The sequence below is a fragment of the Diadema antillarum genome, unplaced genomic scaffold (assembly GCF_040938485.1).
Source record: "Diadema antillarum isolate AM-2024a unplaced genomic scaffold, OU_Dant_1.0 seq00000014_RagTag, whole genome shotgun sequence".
NCBI classification, from domain to species: Eukaryota; Metazoa; Echinodermata; class Echinoidea; order Diadematoida; family Diadematidae; genus Diadema; species Diadema antillarum.
This window is the reverse complement of record NW_027271134.1, coordinates 1,451,156-1,464,647: the sequence shown is the minus strand read 5'-3', so window position 1 is coordinate 1,464,647 and position 13,492 is coordinate 1,451,156. Positions and strand designations below refer to the sequence as shown.

General features: G+C 38.1%; 1 protein-coding gene across 1 annotated transcript in view; it reads left to right on the top strand.

Moving 5' to 3' along the window:
- LOC139725052 (uncharacterized) overlaps positions 1–13,492 on the top strand; it is a 115,366-nt gene that overhangs the window by 52,068 nt on the left and 49,806 nt on the right. The window contains exon 5 of the mRNA XM_071636140.1: positions 9,449–9,487. Coding sequence (XP_071492241.1) covers positions 9,449–9,487 — 39 coding nt within the window. The remainder of the gene's footprint in view (positions 1–9,448; positions 9,488–13,492) is intronic.

Below are 13,492 nucleotides of genomic sequence, written 5' to 3'. Positions count from 1 at the left end.
GTCATGGCCTAGCTGTCACATTTTGTTAGGACCACTTTGTTGGATATCTCAGCCATTTCAAGACCAATTGAAAATAATCAAATAAGCTTTGAATTCCTCTAAGAATTGCATGCTCTTTCATATTTCACAAGAGGTTTTCATTATCTTATAAACACACACACACTCACAAAAAAAAGAGGAATCCTGCTGCTCCCTCTAAACCAAAGCTGTACTATCCCTTTAAAGGTGACTGCAAAGACAGATGTCAATAGGTTGATGGATAGAATGATAGGCAACACAGACAAACAGACATAGGGATGGATGAATAGGAAGATAGATGGAATGATACCATATGATATAATATTATATCATATGATATATGATATGATATGATATGATAGATAGATATGATATGATATGATATGATATGATATAATGTGATATGATATGATGTGATATGATATGATATGATATGATATGATATGATATGATATGATATGATATTATATGATATGATATGATATGATATGATATGATATGATATGATATGATATGATATGATATGATATGATATGATATAATATAATATGATATAATATAACATAATATAATATAATATGATATCATATAATATCATATAATATAATATCGATAATATGATAAACCAGAAATATATTGGAGATGAATAGACAAATTACACAATCAACAGAGAACAATAGATGAAGAATAATGAGAAGAGAGAGAGAGAGAATAAAGAAATATATAACTGCAAACAGTATGTGGTGAAATTAAGTTACTTTTTGCAGGTGAGTACATATATTAATAGATGTGATATAGGATAGATTGACACATAGATAGGAAAATAAATGGTCCGTAGACAAAGATATAGGTAAGTAGATGAAGCGATACATAAAGTGATCAACAGATAAATGAGAATAGATAAAGAAATATATATGATGATAAGAGAGGGGGAAGTTGATAACTGCATGCAGTTGGTGGTGAATTAATTCACTCTAGCTACCAAAATGATCGCAAAGATAGTTTGGTTTGTTTGTAAATAGATATGTGAAGATAGATAGACAGAATGATTGATACCTATTTGAAAAGATGAATTGTCAGATAAATGAACAGATAGAAGGACGGATGGATACAAAAATTGATTGATGTATAAATCAGAAATGGATGAGTAGGTAAATGGACAGATCAATATAGAAACAGAAATAGATGAAGAAAAAATATAGCAGTGAAGGTAAAGAGAGAGAGGGAAGAAGTCGAAGAAGAAGAAGAAGAAGAAGAAGAAGAAGACTCGCAGTGGTAGTACTCTTTTCAACTCTGTTGGAGTAAGTTAACCTATATCTAATAACTTGTGATATATTTACATGTAATCAAACTTTAATACAATTCATACTATTAAGGAAAACTTTGATAATCCTTCAGAATCTTCCAAAACACTAGAAAGTTGAGTGTCAGATATAGAAAATACAATTATCAATGGGATATTGATGATACTTACAGCTGTGTGTATGTGTGTATAGCTTGTGAAATAATATATTTGTGTCCTGGGTATGTCATTACCCTAAAAGCAAGAGACATTCTTTAATAACACATTAACAACACATGGTTCATCAGGAAATTTATTCATGTATTCAGTCCTTGACGAAATCTAAACTGCAAGAGTTCCAATCTTTATTGCACTGGCCACATACTATTCCTCTACAACTGTAATGAGGGGCAATAACATGCCAACCAGTGACTGTGTAAACACTCCTTTGCGCCATGCTCAATTTAGTGTACTTATGACAATCAATATAGGCACTAAAGCTGGCATCAATTACGTAATCCTCCGACCAAAGATTCATCGGCTTTCTTCGCTCAAACAAGGACAGGATTCAACATTGGCCCTATCGCGTGATTCATTGTAAAGTGCCTCTTCCAACCAAATAGCCAGTAATCTGGCTACAAAGCGGATTAATTGCGCGATACAAAAAGTATGTTTGACAGCGCTGAGTACACACACCAAAAGTGACTGGAACAGGCTGACTGTATTATTGCTAAATGTTACCAAGTTGGACAGAAACAGTGGGCATGTGGTCAAAGTAGGATGACTTTTGTAACTCTGGTGTCTGGAATCGTTGGATATACCTCTTGATACTGGTTTTGAGGAATTGTTTAACAGCGTGCTTCACATTTTGTTTTTCTAAGAGTCATACAATGAGTTCTGAGCTTTTGTTCTACCAAGACATGAGAGGGATTATTTTACAATCCTTGAAAAGCATCGCAGCTGGTGTCACAATCGTGTGTTTCTTTGTTTTGAGAACTGGCCCAACTCAGATATTTCAGTGACACTCCGAGATTGGATTTATATACTCTGAGATTCAATTTGGATCATTTGGTGCCTGATATTCTTGTGTCTGGGAAAACAAGTTAAGAGTGAGTTGATCTTTCCATATGACCCATCCTTCTTTGTCGATGTTTGAGAGCAAGTCTTTGAGTTGGGACATGAAATCAATTTCATCACAAGTGTAGAGTTTGTCCGTCCCTGAAAGTCAGACATGTCAAAAGAAACTTCAAACAAGCAATTCTACCACTGAAGACAGACAGACGGTTAGACAGACAGATATATGTAGACACAATAAACACAGCCCCAGTGGTCTATATTCAATTTGTATCAAGAGATTTTTCCACTTTTCGATTTTCCCAGACATCCATGTCTGATGGGAATTTACACGAACATTTTGCCTGTCTTGTAAATGTCAGACCGTGGAATGCTGCCAGTACCAAGGTACCGTGGAGTGTTTTTGAAACATTTTGAGTGTTTGCCAAAGACCTTTGACCTTTGTATACTGGTCTGAAGGAGAGAACAGGTTTAAAGAAATAAAAAAATAGACCATCAGATGTTAATTTTACAGATACCATGTAGTACCTCACCATTTTGTAGTGATCATTGATTGTAGAGATGAGTATTAATGATGATAGTATATCAATTTACAAGTTACAGAATCTATTTACGTATATTCCTCTGCACCGCAAGATCCCCCGGTAAGATATAACAATATTGAGCAATTAGATAAAAAGATGTGCTTTAAGTCTTGATTTATGATTTGCTTCATTTAGTGATTTTCCATTTTCTACTGGTTAGTTATGCCACAGTTTGCCGGCTGTTCAGACAAATGCTTGGTCTCCCAGTTATTGTCTATGATGTTATTTCATTTTGTGTGTTTATATACCCAATTTTTGATTCATTACGGTGGACAAGACGTAGTTCAAGGGCTTCTATTTCTTAAGTCTCTGTGATGTTGTTGTACCCTGTATATGATAACAGATTTTTGGTTTTGATTTTTTTTTAGCCAAATTTCAATGTGAATGCAATACTAGGACCTTATCTCTCATTTTTTTTTTGCATGTGTACATGAAAAATAAAGGCCCCATATCATTTACAAGAAGACACAAACCTTTTTTGGACTGCTGTGGACATTTCAGTTACCAGTCTTAGCCATTGTTAACTTTAGATTCAAGTGAAGAAGGTAACAGAACACACCAAAAAATTAACGAAATAGTCAAAATGACACACCTTTTTAAATATGCAAATTGTGATATGAGTAGGCCTACCACTGTTATGTAATGTAAGTTATTATCTTTATGTAGTGTAAGTTTGATATGATTTAGTGAAGCGCTGTGAGACGTGTTTGCTCACTGTGAGAGCATCATTATATTCAAGTAGGTAGGCCTACCTGTATTGTATTGCATTGTAAACGAATGTCTGTCCACAGGCAATGAAAATTTCACAAGCTTTTAAAGAAAATAACAATAAAAGCCACATATTATTTTAACTTCTATTTGCATATCTGGGGGCTGTTTGAGGTGAATTCAATGGCTGGTTTTCCAGTGCAATTTCAGTACCTCGTGCAAATTTCAAAAGATAACTTTTATTCGTAAGATAAAAGACTCAAATAAACAAAACAAGCACAACATGGACATGGAAATAATGCACAAATAATGATTGCTAATATCACTTTATATGTCTTTTGTCTGGTAAGTCTATTTTTGGCCACAGCGCACAGTTAACAATGCATGTTTGTTACATAATTTAAGCATTTCTCACATGAACTGGAGACTATAAAAAAGTAATGCCTTAAAAAAGGGCAACTTTTCTCGCACTTTAGTCCTCTTTTCATCACTTTCCTAAGGAGATTACACAGAATAGGATCTACAGGGGCATATCTTTTCATCCTCGCGAGGGTTGTAAGCACTCACGGATGTAGATAAGCAGCTCAGATCACAATGTGTCACCTTTTCCCTCGAGAGGGGTTTGAAGTTTTCCTTTAAGGCCCGTGATAAGAGGATAGGCAAGGTAACAATTCACTGCCGATAATGATACTTACAGAAGAATTGCCGTGATACCTTTCCTTTCTTCTTGTAAAGTTTGAAAGAAGATTACAGATTTACACGCAAATGTGCATTTTTTTTTTCGGGCTGTTTTTTACGGCTCTTGACACAAATGCCGAGTAACTTTGATGGAAAAGTTGTAATTTATTGAATATCATAACTTTTCACTGCCAGATGTGAAGGCCGCTAATGTGTCACCTTTTGCCTCGAGAAGGGGTTTGGTATTTCCTTCATTTCAACATTTTCCCTTTCAGGCAGAGATAAGAGGATATTAAAGCCAAGTAACAAAGCACTTCTGGTAATGACACTTGCGAAAGAATTGTTCTGATCCTGAAGCTCATGTACTGTACGAAGGGAGGTGGAAAAGAAGTTGAACGGTATCACAATTTTTTTGTGCTTGGGACTATGTTTCCTGTCTAGACCAAACTGGCTCGCTTTTCTTACAACATTTTTATGTTCATGTAAAAGGAGAAGGCGAATGTGAAATTACTCCAGCTTTGGGGGAGAGAAGTTTGTAGAATCCAGTAGAATGCAAAATAAATAGGCCCTGTGATCAGTGCTATTTCACTTTCCATGGCCAGTTGAAATATTCACAACATTTTGATGGGACCTTCAAATATTTTTTTTTTTTCATTTTATTTCATTTTCATCATGTTTAGTACTGGGCTCAGCCAGATGGCTGTTTTTCAGCCAGTCTGTCAGTTTACCCTAGCCATTAGCGATAAATGAATTCAAAGGAGTCATGTGGTGGAATAAGAGGGTAAACACGGACTTGTCCCACGTGTGTTCTCAGTTATTGGGCCAGGTCATGCAACTTATAGCAGCCTGATGGTTAAATGTCAATGTGATATTGATTATAATACAGGTCATTAGGCAATCATGCAATGAGGCACCTGTGATATATGTGCATTTCCGTTAATTGCATTAATTTTGGTTTTGTTATTTTTCTGTATTTTTTAATTGTGACCTGCATTAATGAGGATTTTTTTTTTCCTCACGCTTTTTTGCAATCACTCCTGCACCTGTTCTCATTGCTTTGGTATCCATTTTGCCCAGAGTGGCAGTAATGCCATTTTGGGAAGGATCTCCAGAGCTTATCCAGAGGGCCAGACTTGGGGTATATCTACAAATGATCAACTCATTAGCAAGTGGAACACTGATTAGACCAGCTAAGCACGCAACGGGGCAACATAGGCTCGATAAGGCTTGGATCAATTAATTAAGATTGGAGGCGAAACAACATCATTATTCATGCAGGGGGCCCTAGGTGACCTAAGTTATGCACAGATTGGAATTGAGAATTGCTCTGGCGTATATTGGTCTTTGAGAAAGAGAGAGAGAAAAAAAATAATCAATCTCTCTTCATCAGCTGCCGGTTGGCTAAACCTAAATCCCTGAATAATCCTAATGCTAACAGTTCTCCCCCGAGTGATTAGCATAAGTCCCTATATGACTGCTAGCCATACAATTAGAGTAAAGAGCATCGCAAATTCAACCTGCATGGTCTCCACAGTACAACTACGAGGTGTTGTCAACGCACCCATTTCGAGGTCAACGCAACCAGTGTTATGGTGTGATGGTGTGAGCGTGGTTTCTGTTTTTTTGGCAAGCCCCGATGTGTTGAAGGGATACCGAGTCTAGGATATACCTCTATGTGGAATCTATCGATGTTGGAGAGAAAAGATGGACGGGAGATATTGTGAGGAGTTGGGTGTAAGTATGGAATTGTCGTGTTTGGATCAGGGTCAGAGGAAGACATACACCTCACATACTTTTGAAACCATGGTTCATTGGAAAGGGCATGGTAGTATTACATCATCAAGAGGCCAGCGAAAAATGTGCTTCAAAAAAAATATTTAGGGCACATGCTCCGTGACATACATGGTCCTTTCTAATTTCTTCAACAAAGACATTGCAGTTCATCTTCTGTCTTAATTTGTTTTATAGGTTGTCTTCTTTTAACACCACTTGCACAGTTGGATTTAACCCCCCCCCCAAAAAAAAAAAATGAATAAATAAATAAATAAATAAATAAATAAATAAAAATGTATGTGTATATATGTGCAAATTATGTACATGTATATCATTTGTAGGAATATATGCACTCTTCTTCAACTTTCACAAAGTCCACAAACTTTTGGAATAATTGCCAAAGAAACTTTTTTTTCCTTTTTTTGTTTTTCACATTAAGAAGGAACTCAAATAAATCCCTCCATTGCGAAGGACAACTTGCTTGTGTTCTCAGGTAGATATTTTAGTTACTAGTGACTAAGCAATAGTTTTCTTTGATAACTTTCATTTTTTATTGCTTGTGCCTGTATATGTCTCTTGATGAGAAAGTAAAAGTAAGATACTAGCAGAAACAGAAAATTCTTTTCCAATTAAGTTGAAAAATGATGTCATTTGGATGTTTTTAGACTGTATATTCTTAACTCAACATATGTCAGAGTTTTCTCCTAAAAGAAACAAAGAAAAAAGGAGATAAAAACTTTGATAAGTTGTGTGTGGATATTTCTTGGGCATAATGCATATAGCATTTTTAGCTAATAGTAGTGAAGCCATTTGAACTGTGTAATATGTTCATAATGGCTTCCAACAGAGGTATACTACAACTGTGATTGCTCTGTGAAATGAGAATCTATTTTTAGAGAACAAGTTCTTCATTTGTTTCTCTTCAAGTTGTTTGCTAGAATGCTTGTACATGTTTTCATCTGGTTTACCATATCTTATGCTTGAATGTGCTGTGCTATGTTGTGAAATAAATGGAGATGAAAACAAAGCATAGATAAAAAAAAATAAAAGAATGGAAATTAGAAGGAGGAAATTAATTTATTGTTTTCAAATGTGCAGCAAGTGCAAGGGTGTGGCATTTATTTAATATCAGATTGCAAATCTAAACAACAACAACATAGACAACACACACACACACACCCACACACACACACACACACACACACACACACACACAGCACCTCACATGCTTACACAAGACTGCCATGCTACCAAACCACAGTCGTGTCGGTATTTAAAAAGAGAAGTATTCTCTCCCCCATAACTTCTTTGGAAGGAAGTAGTATGAGCTGAATCACATCCTGTTGCCCGATAATAGCTCCCGGAATCAATGGAAGTTGTTTTGCGAAGGAATGAGCAACAGGTTGTTTGAGGAAATAGTCCTCCTCAGCTTTGTACGGTATCTCTTTTTATGGCAGTTAGCCTTTCTCCACTCCATAAAATTTTGTACAAAGACACTTCCGGCTTCGGGATGTCGCTGTCAAAGAATCTGCCAACTTCAGTGGAAGGAACTTCAAAAGTAATTATTGTTCTGGCAAAAACAGCAACAACAGCAACAACAATGACAAATTGAATGTTTCTTGAATTTCCTCTGAGAGCATGAAATGTAGGACAAGTTCTTTCCTATTGAAGGGACACGAAATTAGTTAATGCACACATGCTCAAAATTCTACTTATCAGGTGTTATTTTTGTGTCAATACTTTAGATAGAAGAATCATATGTTCCTTCTTATTTTCTTTGTTCCTCCTTATTTTCTTTGAGTAAAATCTTCTGCGAGAATTGATTTTGGCAATGTGCAGGAGACCTTCGTTTATTTCAGAGGGATGGCAATGGTTACTTTATTGCAGTGTTTTGTAGTGTTTTTCTTTTTGCCAGGAATGCTGCAGGTTTCATCAAAAATTAAGTTTTCCCCCCAATGGTATTTAATACTACAAATATCTAGTACAGGAAAGGTAAAAATACTATTCCCTCCCCCCCCCCCCCCCCCCCAAAAAAAAAAAAAAAAAAAAAAAATCCTTTCCAGACCTCAGAATATTGCAATGTTGTAAAAAAGGGGTTGGCATCCCTGATTTCATATGTGCAAGCATCTATCTTTTTAATGGAACAATCAGCGAAGACTGATGACACCAGTACTCTTAACTGTCATGTGGATTGATCAAACTATTGTTCCTTCTAATCTATTTTTGGATGCAATCAGCGCTGTCATTTTTAAAGAGAGCTACCCCTCCCCTCCCCCCCCCCAAAAAAAAAAGAGGGGGTAATTTCACGTTATTAAAGAATGAAGATCAAGTTGCACTGGCAGTTTGGCCTCTTGCGTGATCTACGATATCTCAGGAATTTTGTCATTTGTCGTCACTTTGCTTTCCAATCTAAATGGAGGGAGGGATGTATAGAGACATATGTTTGGGATGATGTCGCCTGGAGCAGTGCCAGCTTCCAAATGTGGGTCACTCATTAGGTGGTGCTTATGAGGGTATTACCTGGTAAAATGCTGGCTTGATTCGAGCAGAGATGAGTCAATATTTGACACTAAGCTATCGGTGAACCAAATGAAAATTTTTAAAAAAAGATGATTCTGCATATAATATGTATCAGTCGAGGTGTGTATGCGTGGAAACAAAAAGAAAAGACATAGTTTCTTGTACCACAGGTGAATCCGTCAATCACATTTTTGAATACCTCTCTAATCTGTCATTGGTGAAATACTGTAAAACAAGGAATTTTCGCGTGCATTTTAATTTCTCGAATTTCGCGAGCGCCAAAATCGCGAAATTAAAATGCACGCGAAAGCTTTTATCTACACTGCATACATTGAATGCCAGTAGCAATTCGCGAAAATTTCATGCCACGAAAAAGGCTGTCGGCTCCAATTCGCGAAAATTTCATGCCGCGAATATATCATGTTTTACAGTATCACAGTAATAGATTTATTACAAATCAGGACTTCTAACAATTTTGTGAGTGGTTAAATTTGCGAATGTGGAGTACTGTACTGAATGGAGAAATGTCCAGCACATTCATGTCAGGATTGGAATTAATAGTTTTATGTGTCTTTCAATTGACAAAATACACAAAAATAAAAAAAATCTCATGGAATATTTGGATTACATATATAAGGTATTAATTGGTAACAGTCAATGTCAAACTTAAGTACTTAAATCACAATCCATTAAATAGAGATAACATGACGGGAATCAGTCATTTTCATTTCATCTTTTTTTTAATTTCATGTTATAGAATGGCCCTTGTTTATTTCTCCTTTTCTTCTGTTTTTTCATTCATTCTCTCCAGGTTGCCAATCAAGTTGTCCAGGCGCTGCTAATGCAGAAGGTATGTACATGTGTGAACAGTTGTGTCACTTCAAGAAGGAGGAAAGTGGTTGCAATGGTAGCAGCAGTAGAAGAAATAAATGTTGTTGTTCGTGTAGCGGTGATGCTGGTGATGGTGGTTTTGGTTGTCAGTGTTGCTGTTTTTGTTTTGGTGGTGGGAGTTGTTTTAATTGTGGTAGTGGTTGCTGTACTTGTTGCTGCTGCAACTGCTGCTATTGCTTTCACTTCAACTGCTGCCACTATTTTCACTGATACTACTACTGCTACTACAAGGCCTACTACTACCACTTCTACAACTACTGTTACTGCTATATTACTTCTATGTAGGCTACTTTTGACTAGTGCATGTTACAGGGCGCCACATTAGTTGGTAGCCTGATAGAGCAGGTACAATTCAGAAGTTTTTGTATTTCCTTTTATTTTTAGCTACTACATTTCTTTTTTAGGCCAGGAAAAAAAAATCAACTTAAATGATTCTAGTGGCCCAAACATGTGACTGCTCATCCTTTCTTAATATTTTTCTTTTTCCTCATACTGTCCTCTTCATATTTTTTTTTTTTAATTCAACTCCTCATCGAGTAGATGACTAGTGACATTATTGCAGATGTATTTCTAAACGTGATCATATGACGATGACTTTAAAAGAAAGGAGTTCAGACTGAGGTTATTTGAGGGTAGCTGGGGGACAGTCTAACCACACAGGATTTAAAATTCAGTCGCCTACCCCCTCTCCCACATACAGATTTGTGTGTAGTGTCATGGGTGGATATAGGCTCAGCAATTGCTTGACTCTGGGTTTGTCCTGGTGACTCAATTGGTAAACTTACAGTGGTCTGCAACTTGGGATAATCACATTGCACTAGCATTTGAAAATAAGTATTTTGTCATATTGTGAAGCAATAAGATAATGGAGATGGATTTAGATATTTTGTACATGTCTTACATCTGGTTAGGGACCCCCCCCCCCCCCCACACACACACACACCCACACACACATGCATGGGCATTTGCAATATTTGCACCCCTCCCACCTCTTCCCCCCCCCCCCCCAAAAAAAAAAAAGAATGAGAAAGGTTAATCCTAAAGTAAATCATTATTCTCTTTATGGAATCTTTCTCTCCCTATTTTTGGCGCCTTTTTTTTTGCATTTTTGTTTTGTTTTGTTTGTGTTTTTTATGTTGTATTTTGTTTTATTTTTTTGGGGGGGGCAGGGATAGGACTGTGTTAATCATGAATGAATGAATGAATGAATGAATGAATGAATGAATGAATGAATGAATGAATGAATGAATGAATGAAAAAATAATAGGGTTTTACAAATGTAGATGAGTCTTTGCACAACAATTTACAATTGTCACTGGTTGAGAGTTTACCAAAGAGAGATTCTACCTTTAACAGAGGTCAAGGCACTGTTTTATACTGCCCCCATACAGCATACCTGTATATCGCCCTTTCACAGGTGTAGTGGCTTGATGACAGACACAGTGGTCTACTGCAATGATATCAGTCAGCAGCTTGTGCCCCTCAATAAAGCCTCTGATACTGGTAGTGACCATCACTAACCCCCTCCCCCTTACCCCCTTATTCCCCTTATCCCCCCCCCCCCCCTTTATCCCACCCCATCTCCCAGTGATTGCCACAGTAGGGTGGGACAGCCTTTTTTTTGCACTGTCACAGTGGTCACCTTGCCAATGTAGTGATGTCGAGTTCATTGAACCAGGGGATGAGTGTGAAATCACAGCTCCAGATTAATCACAGACAACCAATTAATCGTGATCTGAATCACTGACCAGTCATGTTCTGGCAGACTTAATTGTCATGTAAAGTGTTTTGAAGGTAGTTTGCAGAGTTGATAAAGGAAAGAATGAAATGACTGACGTGAACTTACGATAGAATGAGCAGCAATGAGCGTGGATTTCCATTCATCCTCAAGTCTTTACAGAAACGATATTTCGGTATCTTCACATCAGTTTTTAAGGTAATACAGCTTAAGTTGGAGCTGGCTACATCTCCTCTGATTTATTAGTGGGATTTTCATTTATATATATGAATATAAAAAGTGTGCTAAGTATACAAAGTCTCTGAAAAGGAAGGTTCATGTTGCTGCTCGCGAAATTCGCAAAATTGAAATGCCCGCAAACATTCCTCGACTTACAGTACATGTACCTGAACGGGTTTGTATTTGGGCAGAGAGGAAACCCCGTTTACATCAGAACAAGTTTCTCGTCACAAGTCTTTCTGACAGTATGTGGGCAGCTAGTGGCGAGTCCTCTCTCTTCTCCCATCCGAGAGTAGTCTGTGTTCCAAACCAGAGAACTGCGACTGGTTAATGGGAGCTAAATTTAGCCCTGTGTGTGGTTAATTAGCCAGCGAACAGTTTTGCTCCCCACCCCCCATCCCAACCCGAGTGCGAGTGGGGAACGCTGAGAGTGAGGGAGTGGAAGAGTCGGACCTGACGTTTGATTCATCCCGGTGAGCCCACGTGAGCAGCAGTGCAGGTTGGGAGGGCCGAGATACGAGGTGAGGAGTAGTATGAGCTGCAGCGTTGAAGCAAGGGGGCAGAATTACCACCCCAACTCGGAAGGGAGCAGATAGAGGGGTACAATTCCGCACCCCATACCCCCCTTCCACCATCATATGTTACCCCATCGTAAAGCGTAAGAGGAAGTCGTTCTTTAGCCACCGACAGGATTGGGACGGAACAAACACTTCAGCCTGAAATCTGACTTGGGATGCCAGGGTAATTGCCACCTTGTGTTTATATTATCCTGACTGGATACTGTGGACTTCGCTAAGGAATTTCTTGAAGGATTGACAAAACGGGGATTGTGGAAGACTCCGGAGGGACATATGTTTCGTAAAGAGTTGGGATTATCTCGTCAGTAGGCTCCTCTGATTGTTGGAGGTGAACGATATGTTTGGTGGGCATGCTTCTAAGAGCTTCCCACTTCCATCAACTGTGCAGATGTCCGTCCACAGAATGTGACACTATTGCATCATAACATTGAAAACATTGAACTTTTGCTGAATTCCACATGACCCCCACCACACCACCTCCAACCCCTACATCAAAGGAAATAATGGTTGTCACGGAAACTGCTCTGCTGCAGCTTGGAGAGAGATTTCCTCTGGGGTCGGTTTCCCTCACTCGCTTTTCGCACGAGATATTTCCGGCACCGCGTAGAGTGGAGATTTCTTGCCGAGTGCCGTTAAGCTCGATGGTTGGCAAACTACGCTCCCGTTCGTCGACCCTCCAAATATTCCATCTGAGATGCAGCGTCTAGTCCAGCACACACGCATGGATCAGCATTCATTTATTCCAGTGTTTCAGAAATGGGGACTTTTCTCCACGGATCCCCCCATTGGATGAGGTGCTTATACGTAGCCTGAGTGGAATAACTGGATTTGGGAGCCTTTAATACGGCAGGAATTCTATTCACACCATACTTTGTGGATCAATCAATGAAAATGCCAAAGAAGCAAATGCTGTGAGCTGTTCTGAGCTAGTGAGGCCATTAGTCCTTTCTGAGTTTTAGTGGTGTAGGCTTTGCTAGCAAGGCTTTGAGAAATCAGACGTGGCACCATGTTCGACATTATGTTTCCGTGGCTGGACCTAATGGTTTGCCTTACCTTGTGTATGGCCCTCTGGTATTTCATATCACTGCAGGTAAATTGGCAACATTCTCATTATTCACATCTTTCGTACAACCTTGTACAATGCAGAGGAGTCTCATTTTCAAAAACTTTGTTTTTAATCTGTATGTGTATTCATGAAGGGTAATACCTGCTTCTGTTTATAGTTGAAGCCTGTCACGTCTGTGTGAAATGCGTGTATCGTCCAATATCCAGACAAGTTTTCATGTTATCCTCACAGGAGAGCGGAGATAATGTAGCCAACAGAATAAACCAAAGCAGCCACCTTAATGCTACAAAATATTAACTAATGTGCCCTTTATGTACAGTATCTCCAATTATTTGCATTGGTCACTCATGTGCATACTATTAA